Below are 23,024 nucleotides of genomic sequence, written 5' to 3'. Positions count from 1 at the left end.
TCTCTGAGCTTGATGGTTTGCTTGCAGACATTTCATTACCCAACTAGGTAACATCATCAGTGTGAGTGAGTGTGGGGTTTACTCCCTGCATATATACAGTAACCTGCCCTGCCAGTTTTTTGGGGGGGCGGGTTTCTCCTTGGTGGTTCCTTGATTAGGGCATTGTTTTCTGCTTGATTGTTTGCCTGATGTTAACCCCTGCTTATCTGGGTGTTGGATGCTGGAGAGGAGGTGTTCTGGTCTTTTTGTTTCCTTCTTAGCCTTTTTAATTGTCTCTTTTGAATGGTGTGTAAATGTGGTTTAACTCTATGATAAATATTCCTTTCTGACGGTGTTCCAAAGGCTGAACTTGATCTGAAATATTATTAAAATTGCTAAAACAAAGAACCTTATATAAAGTGATCTTTGACTATTAACATCCCAGATTAAATTTAGAGTTCTTAAAGGCTTCTGAGCTTCGTGTTTGGATCTAGGCTGTTTTCCTGTGTGTGCATGTTTTTATGCTTGACATTTCAGAGTTTTGGATAGCCATTTGCTGTGTTTGCGTAGATGAGAGCACCGTCACATCTTATTAGCGTTTGGTCTAGTGGTTAAGGTGCTTGGCTAGAAACCAGGAGACTGAGAGTTCTAGTGAAAGCCAGCTGGGTGACCTTGGGCCAGTTGCTCTCTCTCAGCCTAACTCACCTCACAGGGTTGCTGTTGTGGGGAAAATAGGGGGAGGAAAGAGTATTAGGTATGTTCGCCGCCTTGAGTTATTTATAAAAATGATAAAGGTGGGATAGAAAATAAATAAAAAATAAAGTAAAATAAAATTTGGAGATATTGGCCTTGTGTGTGTGGAACTGATGTTTTTTACCAAGTTTTGTAAACCAATGCCTTGTTTCTTTGTATCACTGTATTCATGGGGTCTGAAACTAATTGTTTTAGTTTTGTGTGCCTGCTTCAATCACTTGCTTTATTCAGTTGTCTGTTGTAGCTGGGCAGAGTGTAAAAATCAAAACTCAGTGAAGAAATCAGATTGACTTGGGACTAGTGTGATCCTCCTTTAATTCTCTATGTAATCTTGTTCAGATAGTTTGTAGGCCCTTCTAAGCACATATGGGATCACAGGTATAAGACTATTCCCTGAGAAAAAATATACTTAAATATCCAAATGAATATTTGCCTGGTTTCCTTTCACAGGGTTCCATGTACAGAGCAAAATCATGGTGGAGAGAAGATTTTAGCTGTATTTGTGGGAGATTTTATAGGAAGCACTTCCAAGTTAGAATTCAAACCCATAGCTCACCCTACCATTATAGTATGTTATACAATTATAATCCAAGATCTAGAAATACAGGGAGCAATTTATAGGGAGTAGATCAAACTTCTTGTCCATTGTAAAACAATTACTAGATTGGCAATGTTATTTTTCCTAATGGATTTGTTTTGTTTCAACTGTCTTTCGGTTAGTATTTCCATAATGATCATTCACTGCTGGTTCAGATCCTAACAGCATTTATAGCACTGTATATAAACCTGGGGGAGGCAGTTGCCTTGCTGTTTATCATTTTATGCTTGCTTATGTTTAACTGCATTTGCCATTTTATTACACATTTTCAGAGTTTTAGAGACCCTTTCAGAGTGCTTTGCTGTTTCACATCCTAATCATCATCTTAAAAAGCATTAGCTCCAATACTGATTCTAAATGGATCCAATTATTTCCACCCCTCCATTGTGAAAACTAATTACGTTTACTGTTTATTTTAAAAACTTTAATCAGATAATGTTGACCCATAGAATCTGTAAAAAATGAATGTCTCTTTATCCCCTGATTGCTAGGTTTGCTCAGGACCATTTGGTGAGGAACTTTGTCAAAAGCTTTTGACTGACCCATATTCTTGTTCACATTATCAAAGAACTCTAAAAGATTAGCAAACAGAATTTAAATTTGAAGAGGCTGTGCTGATTCTTCTTCAGCAGCTTTGTTTTTTAATAATATTATTCAATGATTTATCAAGAGCTGTGTTGAACAAACTGGTCTATAATTTAAGCAAAGACAGACAAAAATAATTGATTCAGCTTTTCTTGTAATCATCTAATTAATCTTTAGTGCTCCCCACTTTATCTTATTATTCAGTGGCCCAACTGCATCTCTTCATTGTTGCCTTCTTTTAAAGCATTTAAAGAGTTTTTATTGTTGCTTTTAGTGTGAATAAAAAGATGTCCCTCAATTCTTTTGGCATTCCTTATAGGATTGCTTTGATTTTGTAGAAGTTTCTGTTCTATTTGAACTCCTCTGTTTTTTTAAATAAGTTTTTTTTCCATTAACAGCTTTCTTAACAGTCCTTGTTATAATGTCTTAGATTAAAATTTACCTTTCTCGACTTGTAGTATATAACCTTACTGAACTTTCTATTATAATTTGAATGCCTCAAAAAAACTGAGAAGATTTGTAACGGTATGTGGGAATGCCTCTTTTAAAACCAAGCACTCCGGATCTCCTCTATTTTGGCTTGGTAGCTAGTAACATTAGCAGAGAAACCATATACAATGACCCTCCATAATTTTTTTGGCATGTGTATTGTCCCCTTTGACCTCATTTACAGGTTATAACATTCTGTGTGTATGCTTGTGGCTTAATTCCATCATGCCTCTTGTTAGGACAATCAGAAACATTTTCACCATCCTAGGGGTATTTTTTCCTGAACCAGATGCTCTTCTCTCCTGGGTATCATTCTAAAACTTGCTTTGGTACCAGCAGGATAGATCTTAGTTGTGAATTGTTTAGAATATCTTTTAAAGAGATCTTTTGATTCAGCAATTGGGAACAAGTTATAAACATTCAAATTCTATTTCAGTTACAGGACTCATAAGTTATCCAACTAGGGTGCTTTTCAGGCTTTAAATCAAAGCCTGCCTGGAAAGGCTAGGAATTCTTAGCCTTGTTAAGAATTCTGGGTGTTGAACTTGACACATTTGGAAGGCACTCAGGTTAGAGAACCCTGAATTATACTACCTGAGGACCTTGACTAGCAATATATAATTTTATTTGGAAGGAAATAAAATATTCTTTGTACACTTTAAAACATGATTGGAAGTAGATTTGGGAACAGGATAATTTAAAAGACTAAACTGGTTACAAAGAAGAATCTTGTGGCACTGTAAATATTAATTAATTGATCAAGGCATAGGTTCACAAATTATTATGCTTGTTAAACATGTGCTTTTAGGGTATCACAAAATGCTACAGACTAACTACATCCCTGGTATTTACGGATTAGGTATTTCCTTCAATACCTAAAATATGTTTATAATATTATGTACAAATTTCATGTCCTGGCTTTCTTAGCACCCCTTCAAGAGCCAAGTACAGTTCATAGGCACGCGCAGAGTTAAGGGGGAGGCTTGTTTATGCAAGTTCCAGCAGCAAGGCAGCAGAAAGTGGCAGAGCAAAAATCAGGAAAGGAGCAATTAACCACAGATAAGAACTAAACTGGGTGAAGATGAAATTCCAGGTCAAGCAGTCCAAAGTCAAGCCAAAGATTTAGGAAGCCACACCAAGGGGAAGATGAGGTCTTAGTCAATTAACAAGCCGGGGTCATAAATAACTAGATTCCAAACAAGAGTCAAGGTACACAAAGCCAGATGCCTAAGTTGCTTCTGAGATGCTTAAATCCCCCCACATGTGCACAGCTGTTGCCAATCTTTAAGTTTTTCTGGCAAGTTCAGAATCTTGCTGCCTGCTTGCAAGTCTCACATTTCAACGGGGTGCAGAGATTCCTGGAGGAATTGCCACAGGGTCCAAGTGAGTGCCTGAAGCAGCCTGTGTTGCAGCTGAATCCGACCTTGAGAGCATGACAACAAATTATTCAGATTGCACTAAACTCAAATTACTTATGGATACATTTCTGAATGCTGCTACACTTCCTGCACATGTTTTGAAATGGTTACGGCATGTAGCCTTTCCAGAGAGAGGTATGAGTTTCAGAGTTGTGGTTTGGGGTTAAGATTTCAATTCCAAAGGAAGTATTACGTTTATTTACATGCCCATCTGACTTGCCATAACGAATAGTTCCATGGTTCCATAGAGGCAATCCTCATTTAACAACTACTTGTTCAGTGACCATTAAAAGTTAGGGTGGGCGCAGAACAAGGAGACTGATGACCAGTCCTTGTAGTTGCGGCTGTCCCCGTGGTCATGTGATCATGATTTGGCAGCTTGGCAACTGGCCAAGCCAAGTCAAAGGAAAGCCAGCAGGAAGTCACAAATGGGGATCACATGACACCATGCGGGATTCTCTTAATGACGGCACCAGGAACTGCTGCAACTGCTGTCGTATGTTGGCATGGTCATGTGATCTTCTGCTTTACAACTATGTCACTTAGCAACAGAGTTGCTGGTCCCAGTTACCATTGTTAAGTGAGGACTAACTGTAGTTACAAATAGTTCCATAAAACTGTAAAGAGTGTTTAATGAAAATGTAAGGATGATAATAATTGTATATCCTTCATTGTCCTGTGCTGTCCTTCCTCTGCTTCCCGTCTCCAAGTGTGAATAATATATGAGAGTTAACAGCCACAGCATGACCACATAAATAGGTGTACTGATAAGCATATATCAGACCATGGATGCTGAAATAATATCTTCCCACTATTCATAATGATTAGATTCAAAGTTTCTGTTTCTCCTAAGGAGCCTTTCTCTGGGGGAGGAAAGGAACCTTTGGATTCAACACAAAGTATTGTGATTCATATCCTTTGAGTCAACGTTGATTAAAATGTACTGTTTACAGGACTGGCAATAACTTTCAGAATGCTGTGCTCAAAATAAATGGTTAGAAAGCTATATTTTGAACATGAATGGTTAATATTGTAAAGCTGAAAAAATCTTGAACATTCAACAAAGTACAAGAAAGTGTTCTTATTAATCGCTGGGTAGAACCTGTGATCCTGCAGAAATTGCTGAATTAAGGCCTAGCCAGCTTAGCCAATGGTGAGGTATGTGGCCTAATATACCAATAACTGAACCAAGTAAGTGATTTTTGGCTACAAAACATATTCCAAAAGATACTATAGGTCTGGCTGGGCTCACTCTGCAGAAATAGCCTGGTGTATCAATCTAGATATAGCTATAGAGCTCCAGCACACTGCGTACTGATGACAGAATGGCAGCATTAAGTTGAAACTTCTACCAGCACATCTTTGTCTCCTGAAATGGTCTCTGCATTTGCATCAAATAATCTGGACATAAAGGAGAATTAGTTTCATTCTCTCTGGCCAATGTATTATATAAGGATGTTTTACTCAGAAAAAGTACTACACAATGCATATTGTAGTGGCAAAAGGTAGCCTCCCATACACATGTGAGCTGTATTCACTACCAAGCCTATGAGATGCACCCCTATACATGTGAGCTGCTTAAAGTGCCCTTGTAAGAAAACATTCACAGCCAGCTGAATTGACCCTGAATGGGGACAGGGGGAAGAATCAGTCAGGAACCTGTGGCCCAATAAAGCAAAATGTTTCTCTCTCAAAGATAGTATAGCTGCGATATTGACCTAGGAGGAAGGGATAAATAATAAGGTCACCCAGTGGCTTTATCAAAAATACTCCAACATCATGCTGAAATTTATGCTATGTCTGCCTTTTTCTTTGTCTTGTCTTTGAAATATAGTGGGCACAAAGTATATAAGCCATGACTCTGCTTTTGCTCAGGGCTACTCAGTAAGCTGCTAATGTTTTGCTGGAAGTCTGGTGTATACTCTTTTGTGGTTTGCATGCCTCATAAAATTATGTTGTATCTTCAGAGTGATTTGGTTGCTTTAGGTGAGCCAGGTTTTGGCCACAACCGTATCTACTCAAATGGCTTGACCTGCCTCTTCTCTGGCTAGTTTTAAAAAAGAACAATAAGAGGAGGGAGAAGTTCCAAGTGTCAATAAATATGATCTTGTTGGATCGAAAAGTGTTTCAAAAATGAATTTCTTTCTCAAGGGCTCTCTAAAACAAAAACAATGGAGAAGAAAGCACTAATATATAAAATGGCTCACAACATACATATAACGCAATAAGGTTATTGTGAACTGCCCAGAGTTGTTTGGAGTCGGGCAGCATCAAACTGAATTAAATAAATAAATACAAATATTACTACAATGGAATATTTTCCTTATGTCTACCCTAACTGATTCAGCAAGGATCTGAAATATGATAGCCTCAACTTGTTAAAACGGTGTGTGTGTGTGTGTGTATTAAAAGCCATGTTTGTATATTTGTTTGTCCCCATAGGTCTGTTTAGCTTAATTACCACAAACAACAATGTTGCTGTAATAAGCACCAAATTGCATAACCTCAAGGACATAAACATTCTTAAATGTTAAGTATTGCATGTGTTTGCTTCTGATGTAGATAAAAAGTAGAAGCAAAAAGACTCTGACAAAGACAAATGAGACACAGAAATTGTATTACCTAAAATGTTGGTAAACTAATCAGCTGGCATAGTGGCTAAGAGGAGCTGTTATGATTTATACTGCCAAAAAGTATTGGGGATTACTAGGGCAAAACTCTGAAAGGGAAAGACATGTTCCAGATCAAAGGTACTGTAGTTACTGAATGTCTCCATTTTTAGTCCATAAGAGTGAGACTATTCAGTAGTAAAATCCACTTGACTTCTTCCTTTAATAAAACCGTCTCATTTTTGTCCCATAGTATTCTATGGCCCATAAATCTGAGATGGAATGTTTCTTAATCTGGCAAGTGTTTCACTATAGGATATTCCTGTTCTGTGTTTGCTTACATTGCCTAAATGTTCTCCAATTCTGTTCTTAAGAGTCCAAATAAATTTTAGGACAGGGTACTGTATGGCATACAAAGCATAAGTGCTGGTAAATGTGGTACACCCTTTCAGGGAATATCTCTTGTTTGTTTACAGGTTTGGTGAAAAGAAAGGTTTTGTGTGTATATTTACAATCAGTGCAACGGTCATAAGGGAGATGGCCCTGAGGAGATGATTTTGCAACGACTGTGTTTTGTAGGTGGCTACTCCTAATACTTAAATTACTATGAGCCAGCATGTCCTTCAGATTTCTAGCCCTCCTATACTGTCTGTGAAGCAAGAGATTATCTGATAACTTGGAATATTCTTGAGTAACTCCCAATATCTTTTGACACTTGATTGTAAGATTTTGGTCATAGGATCTGTTAGAAGTTAAGAAGTTTGTTCCCAAGCCGGGCTATGATAGACAGCAGGTAACACTTGTGGAGTGATCAGTAAATGGTTTTATTGCAGTACAGCCCAAATCAGCCAGCAGGCAGAGATGAGCGATGGCTACACTAGGCCATTTCTTGCCACCTCTCTTATGGATTTCTGATTGAAAAGTTTAGGCCAATCTAACAATGAGAGTGTAAGGCATTGACTAATTGTATGCTCCTACCACTTATTTATGCTTTCTAAGCATGTACCCTCATGTTCAGTTCCCCTCCCCTCTTATATATGTCTAGCTACAATGGCTACAGAGGCAGTGCCTGAAGCAAACAACAACACCTACGTCTTCCTTTCACATAGCCTTTGCAACATGCTCATTTACCCATGACAGAGCTGGCCCTCCCCTGCAAAATTGCCTCACTGCTACTCATTACAACCTTTTAGCCTCTTACCAATTCTTTAGATATTATTGTAAACAAATTGTACTTTAGATATTATTGTAAACAAATCAAGAAAATATTCCAACAGATCAAAAATCAACACATGTCTTCCATTCATTATGATCTTATTTCTGAATAGCAAGAAGTTGTTCCTGTAATTTTCTCTTTCCTTTTTCAAAATTCAGCAACTATCACTGAGCTTAGGTACTTTTTTATAAGAAGTAGTTGTTTTAAAAATTTGGAGTTCAGTAAGAAAACTGATTCCAACAGGCAGTTGCATTTAGCTCTTGAAAAGTGACCTAGTAAATTATTTCTGAATTGTTCATGGATGAGAGCTGTTATTCTTAAGTGATGAGTTTCTATCTGTGGTTTGTGGAGGGTGGGGTTTTTTTGGGGGGGGATAAAGTGTCCTTTAAACAATTGTTATCATTAAAGAGTCTTATATCCAAATGGCTGATCTGGTTATTGTCATAATAGACCACAAATGTTATATTTTGATGTCCCATTTATTCAGCCAATTATGAAATCCTTGTAAGGCCCCTAAGTCATGGCAAATATGTCCTGATGTACCACCAGTCAATGGTTTTATTATATTGGCTATCCTTGCTGACTTACGTTTTTCATATTTAGCTAATTTCTGGGGCTGGTTTTGTTGAGAGCATGTGCTGTATAAATTTGATAAATAAATAACGTAATTATACAACCTTTGCTTTCAGTTTGCAGAAAAGTTTCAGGAATTTAAAGAAGCTGCACGACTAGCTAAAGAAAAATCCCAAGAAAAGATGGAATTAACAAGTACACCATCACAGGTATGTTTGTCCTAGTTTCTGTTTAAAAATGGGTATAATTTACTTTGAACATAGGCTTGATTTACTCATTAAATATCAGTACTGGAATGTTCATTTGCATAGTTTTATGCAGGCTGCTCCAGTTCTATGCCTGGTACTGTATGTCCATTATAAATTAGGGGATGATAGCTTTTCACTCTGCAAAAGTAGTAACAATTCATACACCAGAGTAAGCCATTCCTTCTAAACCTTATGGAGATTAGAAGGATCCTCAAGTGGATGTGGGGTACAGGAAGAAAAATAGTCTGCTTCAGCCTGGATATAGCCATTAAGGAACACAAGAAGAAACTAAGGGTCCTATTTTCCTAGTTTGCTTCCATGGCATCCATGGTGTTGGGGGAGGGTGGTCAAAATTTGCAAGATGACAGGCACACCATTATCCCATTTGTATGTTCATGCTATGTCAACATATTTACAACATATTGATTTAATGCTTTTAGCCGTTTTATTTTTTTTTTTCTAGTTTTGTATGCCGCCCAGAGTCCAATGGAGTTGGGTAGCCAATAAATTTAAATAAATCAGTAATAATAATAATAATATTACAAAAGGGGTGGGGATTGTATTGTGATTCTGCACCTGCCATCCTGCTGATTTTGACATCCCCCTGTGGATACCGCTGTTTACTTTACACGCCTGCTCTGATGCTCAAGTTACAACTGGCTTGCTTTCTTCATCTGTTTTTGCCTCCTTTATGCCCTTGTAAACTTAGCAGCCTCTTCTTCCTTTTCTTGTAATTCTTCCTTCTTCAGTGTCCTTACTTCCTCTTACCTCTGATACCTGTCCCATCCTTCCTGTGCACACAGCCATGAGGCAGCACAAGTGTTTGACCTTGATCATCATAATGCAATTCAAGTTGTAAGTGGGGACATTTGTAGACCAAGTTACTTATCTGCAACTTTGCTGTTTCTTCCTCTTTTCTCGTGTGCAGGTACATGCACAATTTTCCTGTTTCCCATTTCTTCATTTTGTGTTTTTAAACTCATTCGGATTTTTGTGCTTCAGATACTACCATCCATACGTATGTGGCAGGGTGGGATCGTGTTTTGACCACATACAAATTGACATGCACATCTGAACATCCTTTGCTGATCTTGAAAAGCCAAGATGGACCAATCCTATGGCTGTAGGCTAGATTGGGAATTTGAAAAAAATATCATGGAAGAAGGCAACCACTTGCATATATTCTCAATTGGAGTTGATTGTGGGAGGAAATTTGGTTCCTTCTGTTCATTAGAATATGAGAACTAATCACTGAGGCCATGCAAAGCATTTAAAGAGAGTGCTTTGCAAAGCATGTTAGTGGAAATAAAGCACCTGTCTTTGAAGGAATGAAGCAGCTATATTGTTTGCACACCTCACACAGCTGCTTTGAATGCTGTTCCTAGTTCTCTGTGCATATATCTGCATGCTGAGACAACCTTTCTCTTGGGATTTCCTGCAAAGTGGCTGAGCAGGCTCAGCCTGGAAGAAAGCTGTGGCTGCTTTAATGCTTTGTGGAAGAGGGGCTTTGTATAGCCACACTAATCACTTTATTGATACATTTGCCCAAGTCATCATTTTCTTACTAAGTACTATAACCCCAAGAGTGGGTAAATTAATGCAGTAGTCTAGGTAATATGTAAACTGTAAGTGCCTTGAGCTTTGTGTGAAAGGTCCCCTGTGCAAGCACCAAGTCATGTCTGACCCTTTGGAGGGACGCCGCTTTCGCGACATTTGCTTGGCAGACTATAGCGGGATGGTTTGCCATTGCCTTCCCCGGTCATCACTTTAAAGGGTAGCAAATGCCTCAGGCTATTTCTCTTGTTAAAGATCTAAAAATGACCCCGACTGGCTATTTCATTGAGAACTTAAGAGAGATCACAGTATGCCAATTGATTGTAAGGTTCCTTTTTATTTATTTATCTAAAACAATCCTGAACTGTTTACTGTAAAAGGTGAGATCAAGCATAGTTTTTTTAATTTCATTATACTCCCTCTGTTTTTGTCTATACTTGTAACCTAATCCCTAAATACCTTGCAGATAGCAACAGGGATATATTTATAGGTAACTGTTGCCTGAGTATGTGGGTGCTCTAAATGTTTGCCTTTGTTGAATATCATATGGATTTTGAGGCTGATGGGCTTTTTCCCCCAAAAGTGCAGGCACTGCTTGATTTAAACATTGTCTTTAAATCAAGACAATGATTTAATTGTCTTGATCAGACAATTAAATCATTTGTCTGATCAAGCCATATAGTATGTTAAATGTGCTGTAATTAGACATTTTTTAGCTATCTGATATTTATTTATACAAGATAGATATTTTTGTTACTCTTGGTTAAAACAAGAGTAGACTTAGAGTTTGTTAGTTAAGCATACTGCATAAGTTGTGCAAACGTGTCAAACTGTGGCTGTTCCGAAGAACAAATAAGAACTTTTGTTTGAAAAGCATGAAAAATTGGATATTTGTAGGTTTTTCTTTATAAGAGAAAGTGTTAATTAGATATTTGAGGTATGTTCATGCTACCCCAAAAGTTGAAATTGGTATATAAATTTGGTATATAAATATATAAATTTGGTCCCAAGTACCTTGATAACTAGAGAAATCTGAATGCTGGGTATTTGTGTTTTCTTCAAAAAGAAGGATATGAAGATTTTTCCCACATTACTTCAAGGTTGAAATTCAGTGAAGATGTACTGTAAGCTCAACTGATAATTAACAAAGTCTGAAACATATTTACACTGGAACTCATGAGATAAAATGTGACATTTACTGATCATGGAAGTTACCACTCCAACACAAAGGTAGACGAGAGTTCCATTAAATTGAAATTGAAATTTAACTTTATTTACATTTAAATTAATTAATTTTAATTTTAAATTTAAATTAAATTTATGGGCTCTTTTAGGGCTGTGCACTAAAAATCCACTTCTTTAGATCTGATTCAGAAAGATGCTTCCAAATAGTGGAGGGTGCAAATGTAAACCCCATCTGCAGCTCTTTAAAACAGCTGTCTTCCCCCAGGATTGCACAGCTGCCCCCTGCATCTGCCATGTGATCACAAGCGTCAGTTCAGCGGCTTTAAAAAAGGATTATGCTGTACCCGTACTCTCCAGAGAACCATTTTGGATTCAGATACAAAGCGCTGCAAAGCTCTAAACTCTATAGTGCCTTTTCCAACTTTTTGACCCTGGAGGAACACTTGAAATATTTTTCAGGTCCTGGGGAACCCCTGCACATTCAAGCTCATATATAGGCCAGAAGTTACAAAATTATTATATTTGTTTCATGTGTAGGCCTATATATACACTGTAAATGCATTAACAGTGTGATTAAACTGAAAATAAAGAATGAAACTTATGTCTTTAATGTGAAGTTGCCCAAATTTGAAATATTTTTTAAAATAAATTGTGATCTCCCAGGGAACCCCTAGTGACCTCTCATGGAACCCCAGGGTTCCATGGAACTCTGGTTGAGAAACCCTGCTCTGTAGGAACAAACTAGAAAAGCCAATATGTCCTCTAGCTCAATTTCTGAGGATGTAAAAATCCATCTGTCCATCTAGGACTGTTTTGAAAGTGCCACATGGAAAGAGCAGATGAAAAATTCTAGAGAATGAAAAGCCTGAGAGGGCTTCTACACTAAGCTAACTGAAAGTGAAGGTGAATGGATATACATTCACTTTTCTCTGAGTTTCAGTTGGGATTATTTTTTTAGCTAATTTCACATACAATAATTAGTTAGAGCGTGCATACAGGTAGAATGTTGGCAGAATATGTCTTTTTTTGTCTTTTTTTTTTTACATTGTGAGATTTTACTACTGTTGTCACAAATTAGGACAGAAAGTGATACCTAGAAATCAGTGACATCTTCAAGCTCTCCAGCCCTCAGAATGAGGAAAGGAGAATCACAGTGTCATGCCACAAACTCTGCCCTTTTGGGCATACAGTATGTACAACATCCCAACACACCTAGAAAAGGGGTCAGCCTTACATCGCAACACTACAACACTCCATACGTCACTTTGACCCTCAGATGCTGCTGCATGGAGGAGAAAATATTATTGCATTATTGATTGATTGAAATAATAGATGGGAGATGGTTTAATGTGCGCACTGGCTGCAGGACTCTAGCTATCCTTTCCTTTTCTGCTTTAAATGTTCAGTAGGATACAGAATACTGATATTTTCTAAGGTCTACAATGTATATGATTTATACATAATATTTATTTATTGCATTTTATAATAATTGTAATGTATTTGATTTTTATGAGATTTTAACGTTTATGATTGTAGTTTGATTTTATTGTAAACTGCCCAGAGTCCCTATTTTGGGGGAGATGGGTGGTAATTAAATTTGAATAATAAATAAATAAATAAAATATGATAGCTGTAGCATTTTATTTTATATGTTGGGGTTATATTGTATAGAACATGCAACATGTAACCATAATTTTTTTTTAAGGAATCTGCAGGTGATATTCAGTCTCCTCTTACACCTGAGAGCATTAATGGGACAGATGATGAAAGAACAATGCCAGAAGTGACACAAAATTCAGAACCAAGGGCTGAACCAACCCAGAATGCATTGCCATTTGCGCATAGGTACAGATTCCATTCACACATCCTTATTAAGTAATATGTACATGTGCTTTTTTGTTAAAGTGGCCTCTTTTTGATTTGGTGAATTTAAAGGTACAAAGATGTCTTGCATGACTGGTGGGCTTACAACTTATTTGCTGTTTCTCTACTAAGTTGACATGGTTTGATATAGGAAAAAAGTTGGCCTCTTCAGTGATGAGAAGTACAACAGAAACAAGAATCATAGCTCTGCCAGTGTAGGTATTTTTCTCATCTGTTTGCATTTCCTATCCTCTGTGCATCTTGGCCATGGACTTTATTTAAACTAAGGTTCAAAAGATTTTCTTGGGGGAATAAATAAATAAAATCACTTTATTTCTGTTCTTTATATGGGAAGCAATACTTGAATGCCTGGAATTTTGGTGCCAGAGCTTTAAAAGGGCTTCCTTCAGTATTTTATTCAATTTCAGGTTTTTAAAAAGCAAATAACACTTGAAACAAAACACTGCAGCATGCAGTGTTCTTATTCTGAGTGCCAGTTAACCATGCTCTTTTCAAGTCTGATCCATTCCTCTTCTTTCTCTCCCTCCAATTCTGGTGTTCCATGAACATGTACTGTCCTTTCAGGTGCTTCAAGAACATTCCTAAACTCTTTTTTAAAATGTATATTTCTTCAAATCTTAAGATTCCTCCAAACAGCTATACATCCCTCACATATAGATGGTATCAGTACCATCCACACTCTGTACACTCTGTGTATCCACACACTGAGTATATCAATACTCTGCATGTATCTCCTGTTTGGTGGGATGTGGGCAGCAGTACATTGGTTTGCAAGGTTGTTTTTAGAGATCCTGGTTTGCATAGAATAGTCTGAGCATGCCTATTGGGTTTTAGTTGTGCTTGTGGCAGACTGGCCAAAATATGCCAGAACTGACAGATGCTGTCCTTATTATCAGAGAATGCTGCATATGGCAAAGGTATGATTAAGGCTGGTAACCTGGTCTGCACCTTTTCTATCACATTAAAGAGCACTATATGAAACCTTGATTGGCCAAAGTCATGGTGGGTGGCTGAAATCACTATCTGTAGGAACATCCATTGGTGACAACAGAATGACCAGCAACCGAATTGCAAACCAAATATATGAAGGAAGAGTGAATGGGATGAGAAGAGAGTTTCCAGTTAGTGTACAGGATAAATGTGTTAGGTGTAGCTTTTTAATGCATGGAATACTGGAAGCAGGTAAAAGCATTCATTAGTGGGATGTTTCTGGCTATTTTGGTTTTCTTTCCCATTAAAAAAAAACTTTAACAAATGATCAGATATTTGAGCCATTGTTTTTCAACAATGAGAAATGCAGACAATTTTTACTATGATATTGTATCCTGTTATAATGTTATAATTACAAAGAGTTTATCTTGAATATCAGATAATAATTTTGGAGCAAACTAATGTATTTTTATAGAAAACTTGGACATTATGAGACATTGTCTTAAAATATTTAATACTTTTCATAAAGGGGTTGAGCTTAAACTTTGAAAATATTTTTATATTATATATTATATGAGAGCCAGTTTGGTCTAGTGGTTAAGGCTCCGGGCTAGAAACCAAGAGTCTGTGAGTTCTAGTCCCGCCTGAGACATGAAAGCCGGCTGGGTGACCTTGGGCCAGTCACTCTCTCTCAGCCCAACTCACCTCACAGGGTTGTTGTTGTGGGGAAAATAGGAGGAGGAAGGAGTATTAGTTATGTTTGAGTTATTTATAAAAATAATAAAGGCGGGATAGAAAATAAATAAAATAAATAACACAGCGCTAAAGCATACAGTATTTTAAATGAAACTACTTGGTTAAATTACTATGTGCTGCTGTAGTTCCAAAATCTATTCTAAATGGAAAGAAATATTAAGATTCCATGAATTTTACTACCTTCAAAGATGTGTCCATGCCTGAACACCTGCTTTTGTAGTTACTGCATGTCCCCTGCAGAAACAGTCATTTACGTCTTCCTGAATGTCACCTGAATCAATTTTTCATGGCAGAAAATTAAGACATATTTTAAAGTTCTGAGGCTGGGTTTTTATATGAAAGGTCTCATTTTCAGTTAAGGTCAAAAGTTTTTTTCACTACTATGTACAAAACGTTTTTTTTCTAAGAGCATTGCACTCTAATTTGAAATTGAAGTCTGAAAAAGGTTGTCTTCGTATTTTTATCAAATAGAAACATATATGTAGGAACTATGCGTCTCATTCCATTCCTTTCTGCTTTCTTTAGTCTATTAAAGGCATATGCACTAGAAAGGCAGGTTATACATTTTTACATATAAAAATAAAAAGTATTTGGTGATATATGTGTGTTTTAGACTTGCAAATGAAATCAGAGCTTAACAGTTTGGAGTGGGGTGAGAGACCACATGTATGCATCTCCCAAGCCACCCCTCCTGTCTAAAAACGTCTTGATTTCTTGACTCTGTTTCAGCATTATAAAGAATGATGACCAAATTGATAAATTTATGAACAAGCATGCTCTAACTCTGCTCTAACTAGGAATTTGAGCTCCATTTGGAAAAAACAATGAAAAAGAGACATCTGTCATATTGCTATCTATTTCTAATTTGACAATGCCAGACTGGAGAACCTGTAGTTAAACTCCTGCTTCATTATAACCCTCAAAATCTCTCTACCCGACCATGCTGGCTGAGCTCCTGGGAGGGTATTAATTAGTTGTCTGCAAAATGTCTTGAATTAAAAGTTATTTTTGAGTTCAAAATAATTCTTGCAGTGTTACTAGAACTGGCACTACTGCTTGGATCATGTCTGATATGGTCATAACTGTTACAAAATTCAAACATTTTGCACACCACTAGCTTTAATTCAGCAACATCTGGAGAGCACCAGAGTCTCCATCCCTGTCCAAAAGTACAGCATTAGGTGCAGGGCCGCAACTAGGGTCTGTGTCACCCAGGGCAAACAGGGATTCCGCACCCATTTTGCCCCCCCCCCCAAGTGGGGCTCCCGGGGCACATGCCCCGCTTGCCCCCCCTCTAGTTGTGGCCCTGATTAGGTGTAAGAACTGAGCTGGAGCAAGAAAACTATTGAAGACCAGCTGTGATCGCAACAGACACGTGGCAAATTGCACATGTCCCTTAGTTCACTGATGCCTTTCATCTTGTTTCTGTGCAAAGCATCCTAAGCTATCTGTTGTGGCTTTTTGAAGCTGATAGAGACAATGGGGATATTCTTTTAAAGAGTGTAGCAACCTGGTTATGCCAGCTTCCTACCGCTTCTGAAAGCAATTATCTTGGGCTCAAACTACATGTTACTTTTTAAATTTTAAATGGACATGGGGGTGAGGGGTGATCAGGAACACAGTGAGTTAGAGGTATTTTTATAACCATTTATCTCTAGCCTACAGTCCTAATGGATATCTTCCTGAAGTTGTTCTTTGCTTCCAAAAGTTAACAGCACTTTTTGATGGATCAGGTTTGATTACAAAGCCATGATTTACAAGAAATGCCTCCCAGGCTTTGTTCCCTATCCTGTGAATAGCTTTTATTTCTTCTTTTTTAAAAATCATATAATACCAAACAATATATTTAGTTTAACATCTAAGAGTGGCTTTTTATTCTGAGGAGATGATTAGCTTATTACTATACCGATACTTTATGTGAATTAGAGAGGAAGCCATGTGAAATAATTCCCTAAAAATAAAGGCTTAAAACCTTTAAAGACTTAGCCAGTTTATTGTGGCACAACTTTTCTATGCGGTACGGTTTGTTTAAATGCTTCTGTTTAAACCATCTGACAATGCAAAATTCAAATATCTTGGTTATTACTGATAAAAGGTGGGTGACAATCAGAATATTTTTGTGGGATACAATAAACATTGCGTGAGTGTATATATTGACTCATCTCTGGTCCAGTATATATTTAACAAGTGAATTTCCAGTAATGCAATGTTCTTGATTTTGATACTCTGGCAAAAGTTTCAATACAGAGTCAAGATTTTGAAAAACACCCTACCCAGACGCACTTACTGTTTGCTTTTGCTTGTGAATTTAGCATTCCTTCTTGTAAAGATCTTGAGATTTTGTTCGAATGCCAACCAAGGATCTACTTGTTTAAAATCTTTTAAATGTATTATTCTTACTGCAAGAAAACTAGCTTTCTGACTGAAAACAAGTGGAGTAATTTCTACCCTATACTGGGAATTAATAAGTACATGAAAAGTAGCTTCTTGGAGCTTTGGGAAGTTCTTCTGAAGTTGTCAGTGACTTGAAGATAAGTGCATCTGTATATCTTAAGATTGTAAAATCATGACAGTGTACTCTGGGTTGGATCTAGGAGAAAACTTCTACAGGAAGAAAGATTCCTTCTATCACTAGGGGGCTTTTGATCTATAACTTTTCTCTTGGCTGAGCAGGGAAAAGACCATCTTTGCTAATTCCCCTTGCATTGTGTTTTTGCATATTTTACTGCCAAGGAATGGGGTCCTTTTGAACAGTAGTGTTGCTGGGGGAGTTCATGAGTAGAAACTTGTTTCAGGATACTGCTGTCAACAAAATAAATATTTGGATACAATTTTGTGTATTTAGAAAATACATGAAATATGACTAAATACAGTGATGGAATTATTTGCTTCTTGAAGTGATTGTTCTTTTCTGTATTCAGTTTTGATATAATACCCTAGAAAGCAAGGCATTTCAAACAATGGTTCTATTTTCAGTTTTCTTCTCTGTATAGTAACCTTTTGATAATGCTGCATATGTGTCTGTTACTGTAAGAACAAATTTGCTGCTCTCATTAAAGGTTTATGTAGAATCGACCTTTTGTAGACTGGCTTGCATTTTATTACAATGTATTACAGTTGTAATCCCTACAGTGGAACAAGACTCCTTTTAATGAAAGATTTAACATTTGTGTTATTAAATTGGGATATCGGAAAATTGATTGAATTCATATACAAATATATTTTGTTTAGATTTTTGTGTGTACTGTATAGTTTATCCTTCCCAATCTTTTGGGGACTGAAATTCTCCTAATTCCTAGAGATCATAGCAAAGGCTAAAAACCTCCTACCTGGGAGTTCAGGGAATTTTAGTCCAATATATCCAAAAAGCAGTATTTTGGAGAGTCTGGTGTAGTTTAATCTGACTGACTGACAGAAATGCTTAAAAGCAAGAGTACTGTTATAAAATCTCTCAAACTATCTTTTTGGTAGCTCCACTTTATCTCATTTCTCCCTCCTTCAACTATATTCCTCTTCTTTTTATTGTTACTTCAAACTCCCAGCTCTCATTTCACTACTGCTCTATCAGCCATGTGGGCTTCCAGACAACATTTATTTTTTGCCTGACCTCCGTTGTTTCTTTTGCATAGCACTATGCAATTCAGGCAATGTATTTTTCTGCAAACAGAGGCACACATGTTCTCTCAAGCACTTTTCGTTCAAATTCTCTATTTTTTAAATACTGTCCTTCAAACTACCTTCTTTCAGAGGAGGTCCAAAAAGTTAAGATGGCAGCTGTGATTCTGTGATCAAATCCCTGCCACTTTATACATATCTCACAAATTGCAAAACATATAAAAATCTTCCCCCTGCAGATACCCGGATATTCCATATTTTCTGTTCCTGTTCTTAGTTTTTTGAATGTAGCTTTTCTAAGGCAAGAGTGGGCAACCTGCAGCCCTAGGGCCACCCAGAACCCCCAAGGCCCTTTGGGCAGTCCTTGGAAGTATCTGTGGCCATCACTGTTGAAAATTAACAGCACAGTTTCTCTCACTTAGAAGTGGGAAATGCATAAAAACTGGCATAAGTCCTAAAATAAACTCAAAGAATCCCCCAAATTCTCTCCAAAGCCCCATCTGACCACATGTGTGATGAGGCAGCTACCACTTTGTGGCCCTCAGCTTCCTGCTCTCCAATGTTATGTGTTACCCTTACTGGTCAAAAGATTTCTCACCCCCCTTAGGCAATAACTTGTAGTTTCATTATCGTTACTGGGATCAAAGTATTTTTAGTGCATTCATTTCTTGTAGCCAGGTAAATAAGGATTAAATGTAAATGAGGTAATAGTAAAATAGGAGTAGCATAATTCAACAATTACTTTGTGGCCTGCTTAATTCATAAATTGAGGTGACATCTGGAAAAAAATGTGTTGATTAGCTTTCTAGAAAACCATAATATAGTTGTAAATAGGCTTTGACAGTTTGAAGGAGAGAGAGCACAGAACTGATATCTATGCCTACTTCAAATCCTTCATGCTCATTTTCTGTACCTCCTCCTGTGCAGAGATACATTGACCTTCTTTTCTTCACACTCTCTTGAACTGTTTGTTGAGGTGAGGTTCAACAAAACTCATTAGATTCTCTGCATTTCTGCTCTCAGAATCTCCCTGAGAATCCCGTGCTCCTAACAGAGCCCAACCCTTCTGCTTGAGCCAGAAAGTTGAGCCTCTGACAGCATCTCTTGCCAGTCTTAACAGCTGGATAGTTTTGTAACAGGAGAACCAGCTCCTTAGATAGCCAGACCACTAAGCCATTTAGATTTAAATTGTGCCTGATAATCAGTAGGCCACCAGTGAAGATCTTTTAATACAGGCATCTCATGATCTCTGTACAGTATATTATACTGGTTAGCAATCTAGCTGACATATTTTGCACCTACTGCAACTTCTAGACAGTTTTCAAGGATAGTCCCATGTAGAAGACATTGCAGTAATCAAGACTGGATAATGTTATGCTGTGGATCAACACTGACAAATCAGGAAAGGTAACCAAGCATAATTGTGAAAAACCATTCCTTGTCAAAGCTGACACTACAAATACAGTGGCAGCTGAGGATCAAGGAGCACAGTGACATTATGACCCTGCACTTTCAAGGGGAATGCAGTCTATCCCACACAAGCTGAGTTTCAATATTCAAGCCCAGATTCTTCATTAGTAGCAGCATTTGTGCCGTGAAATCTAGATAATCTTTAGTTTGTTCTTTCTCATTCACCCTACAGTTGACTTAGACAAAGTTCAAGGGTTCCTAGAATTGGATGATAAGGAGCAGAACATCAGCATATGGATGTCATCAGCATATGGATGATACCCACTCAGTCCAGATAACCTCTTCTATCAGTTTCATGCAGTTGTTGAGCATCATGGAGGGACAAGATTGAACCCTGTGGTGGACTTTAAGTCAATAGCCTAGATGTCAGATAGTAATTCCATGGCTCCATCTTCTGAACGTGGCCCAACAGAATTACAGCAACCGTTCTATAAAACAGAGACTCCAAGGGAGGTAGCCCAGCTGGGAAACATGGTTGATGGGGTCAAAAATCACTCAAAGATCCAGGAGAATTAGCAGGGCTATATATCCTGCATCCAATATGGTCACAGCAGTTTTAGTAACATATCCCTAAGCAATGATTGATAGAAATGGATCCATATAATCAGTATATTTGGTTGCATTGGGAGGCCACCTTATAACAAAATTTTACACTATTCAGTGGCCATGGAATGCTGACTAAATATTGGGAGTGGAGGAAATGGATGAAGGGAGTAATAATTGAAAATATGATTAGTAGCACTGGTTATAATAAAGTTAGTGTTTCTTTATAACCATGTCCTTCATCTTATAATAGTATTCATATTTCAAAAGAATCAGATAATATTGTCCTTTGCTGGCTATATTTCCATATTACGGTAAGGTAGAATTCTTCCAAGCAGTTGTGGAGGTGTATGTTGTTGGATCACTCCCACTTGACTCATTCTGTCAATGTAATAGCCAAAGAACTTATGGAAAGTTTTGCAGTTTGTTTACTAGAACATTCAAGGCTGGGATTACCGCTTGCTGCTTGTCTCTTCTAACCTGGCAGGAATTTAGAGGTGACTGGGGCTTCTAGTGGAAAAGAAAAGAACAAGCCACTGATTCTGATTCATATGTCATGGTACGCAAACCGCATAAGTTTTGTGGTTTGTTGAGATAGCAGGCAGTAGGAACAAACAAGCAGTATATGCCAGCCATGCCATCCTTTGTGAATGCAGACATTCTTTGAAGCTAGTCTTCAAGGAAGTAAAATGAAGATCTAGGAAACTGTAGTAAAGAGGCTGTGGTTGGCTTTCTCATTTCCATTAGGGTGAAGTGACTGATCACTCCCCTGAACCCGCTGCTTGATGCATCAGGGCACTGCATCTTGTCCAAAAATTGGTGGAGCTCCTCCCAAGAGCTCCTTCCATTGCCTGAACATGTGTGTACAGGCACAGAAAGCACTTCCATCGGTGTTGCTTCCTAAGTGGCTGACGGGGGGAAACACTTGAAGCTGCCATGCAGAGCCTGATAGGATGCGATGCCTCTTGAGCAGTGGGTGCAGTCGGGCACTTCAGTCACTTTCCAAGTGCTCCTCCAAACAGTTTGCACAGCCTTGATTTTTACCATTTTTAAAAAACAAAAATAATACTCATTTCTCTACACCAAATTACTACTGTAGGGAATGCTTAAATTATGTTGTTGCAATTGATTGTAACGTTATCGACAAGCAGAAAGAGAACATTTGACTTTTGACTCTGCTGGCATTAAAGGTATTATCCAGTAAGTGTAAATTATTCTTATCTCACTGCTTTCAGTACAGTACTAGTAATAGTAATAGAGTATCAGCTTCAAGGAGAGTCATCATTGTCCCAAATTTACTCTTGATCACAATCACACAGCTGCCATCAAATTGTGAGTATTCTCTTGTAGTTGTAATATAGCGCTAGCGTGGCTTATTTGGAAGTGTCCAGTTTGATACGGCTGAAGGAAGGTATGTTGTGTTTATGATGCAAATACACATAAATACACATAATGGTTTATAGTGCTGTAGATAAATTGTAACATTCCATATGTGTAATAGTTTATTTTGAAATTCTAGGGAGAAAATTAATTTAGAAGAGATTTTCCAGGAGGTCAGTTATACATACCATAGAACCACAGAATCTATGAGTTGGAAGGGACCTTACAAGTCATCTAATTCAGTTTTCTGCTCAGGGCAGCTCCATCCCTGACAGATAGCCATGCAGCCTCAGTTTGAATGCCTCCTTCAGAAAGGGAGTATCCACCAGGGTTCTTGGCCCCACAGCCAAGCAGCTCATATTGTGGGGGAATTTCTTCTAATACATAGCCTGGATCTCCTTTCTTTTGATTTCAACCCATTGGTCCTTATCCTCTTAGTTTTACATGACAACTTACATGACAATTGTGAACCACCCAGGGTTCCCCAAGTGGGGGAGATGGGCGGTAATAAAAATATGACAAATAATAAATAAATAAATAAAAACTTTTTAGATATTTATAGATCGCTGTCAAATCTCCTCTTAGTCTTCTGTTTTGTAAGCAAACATGCTGAGCTCCTTAAAATATTCCTCATAGAGCTTGATTTCCAGATCCCTTATCTTCCTGGTAGCTCTGCTGTAAACCCACTCCAGCTTTTGATCCAAATTAAAGTGAGCTGCCCAGAATTAGACACAATACCTCAAATGCATCTCATTAGCATAGAACATGGTGGAACTGTTCTGTACGATACGCCTCTCTTAATGCATTCCAAAATTGCATTGGGCTTTTTAGATGCTCATCATGCTGCTTCCTCATGTTCCTCTGGTGGTCTATTCCTTCCTCTAGATTCTTCTCACATGCAATGCTGCCAAGATAAGTCTACCAGTCCTTTCCAGTTGCAGGATCTTAACACTTGCTAGAGATTAAGATCACTCTCTTGAGTTTGGAACAGAATTCAAGCCTGTCAGGGGCATTTGTGAATCATGATTTTGTCCTCTAAGGTTGTTATCAACTGCAAATTTGATAAGTGGTATATCCACACAAATGTTTTGACTCCTCTGCATGGCACTATCTAGCTTGTCAGTGGCTGCTGCAGCCTTGTTTAGAATTAGTTCTATGGTTCTTGTGTCATCTGGTTGTGACATACACCAGACATAAAAGAGAAATAATGTAAAGTTTGTTTACCCTTCTAAGAAAGCA

The 23,024-nt window shown here is 37.8% G+C and overlaps 1 protein-coding gene across 1 annotated transcript in view; it reads left to right on the top strand.

The window, feature by feature from the left end:
* Nucleotides 1–23,024, top strand: part of HOMER1 (homer scaffold protein 1) — an 86,451-nt gene that overhangs the window by 35,651 nt on the left and 27,776 nt on the right. The window contains exons 4-5 of the mRNA XM_063295563.1: nt 8,337–8,429; nt 12,913–13,052. Coding sequence (XP_063151633.1) covers nt 8,337–8,429; nt 12,913–13,052 — 233 coding nt within the window. The remainder of the gene's footprint in view (nt 1–8,336; nt 8,430–12,912; nt 13,053–23,024) is intronic.

This window comes from Candoia aspera, chromosome 2, assembly GCF_035149785.1.
Source record: "Candoia aspera isolate rCanAsp1 chromosome 2, rCanAsp1.hap2, whole genome shotgun sequence".
Classification (NCBI taxonomy): domain Eukaryota; kingdom Metazoa; phylum Chordata; class Lepidosauria; order Squamata; family Boidae; genus Candoia; species Candoia aspera.
The sequence above is the reverse complement of the archived record's forward strand: the minus strand, read 5'-3'. Positions and strand labels throughout refer to the sequence as shown.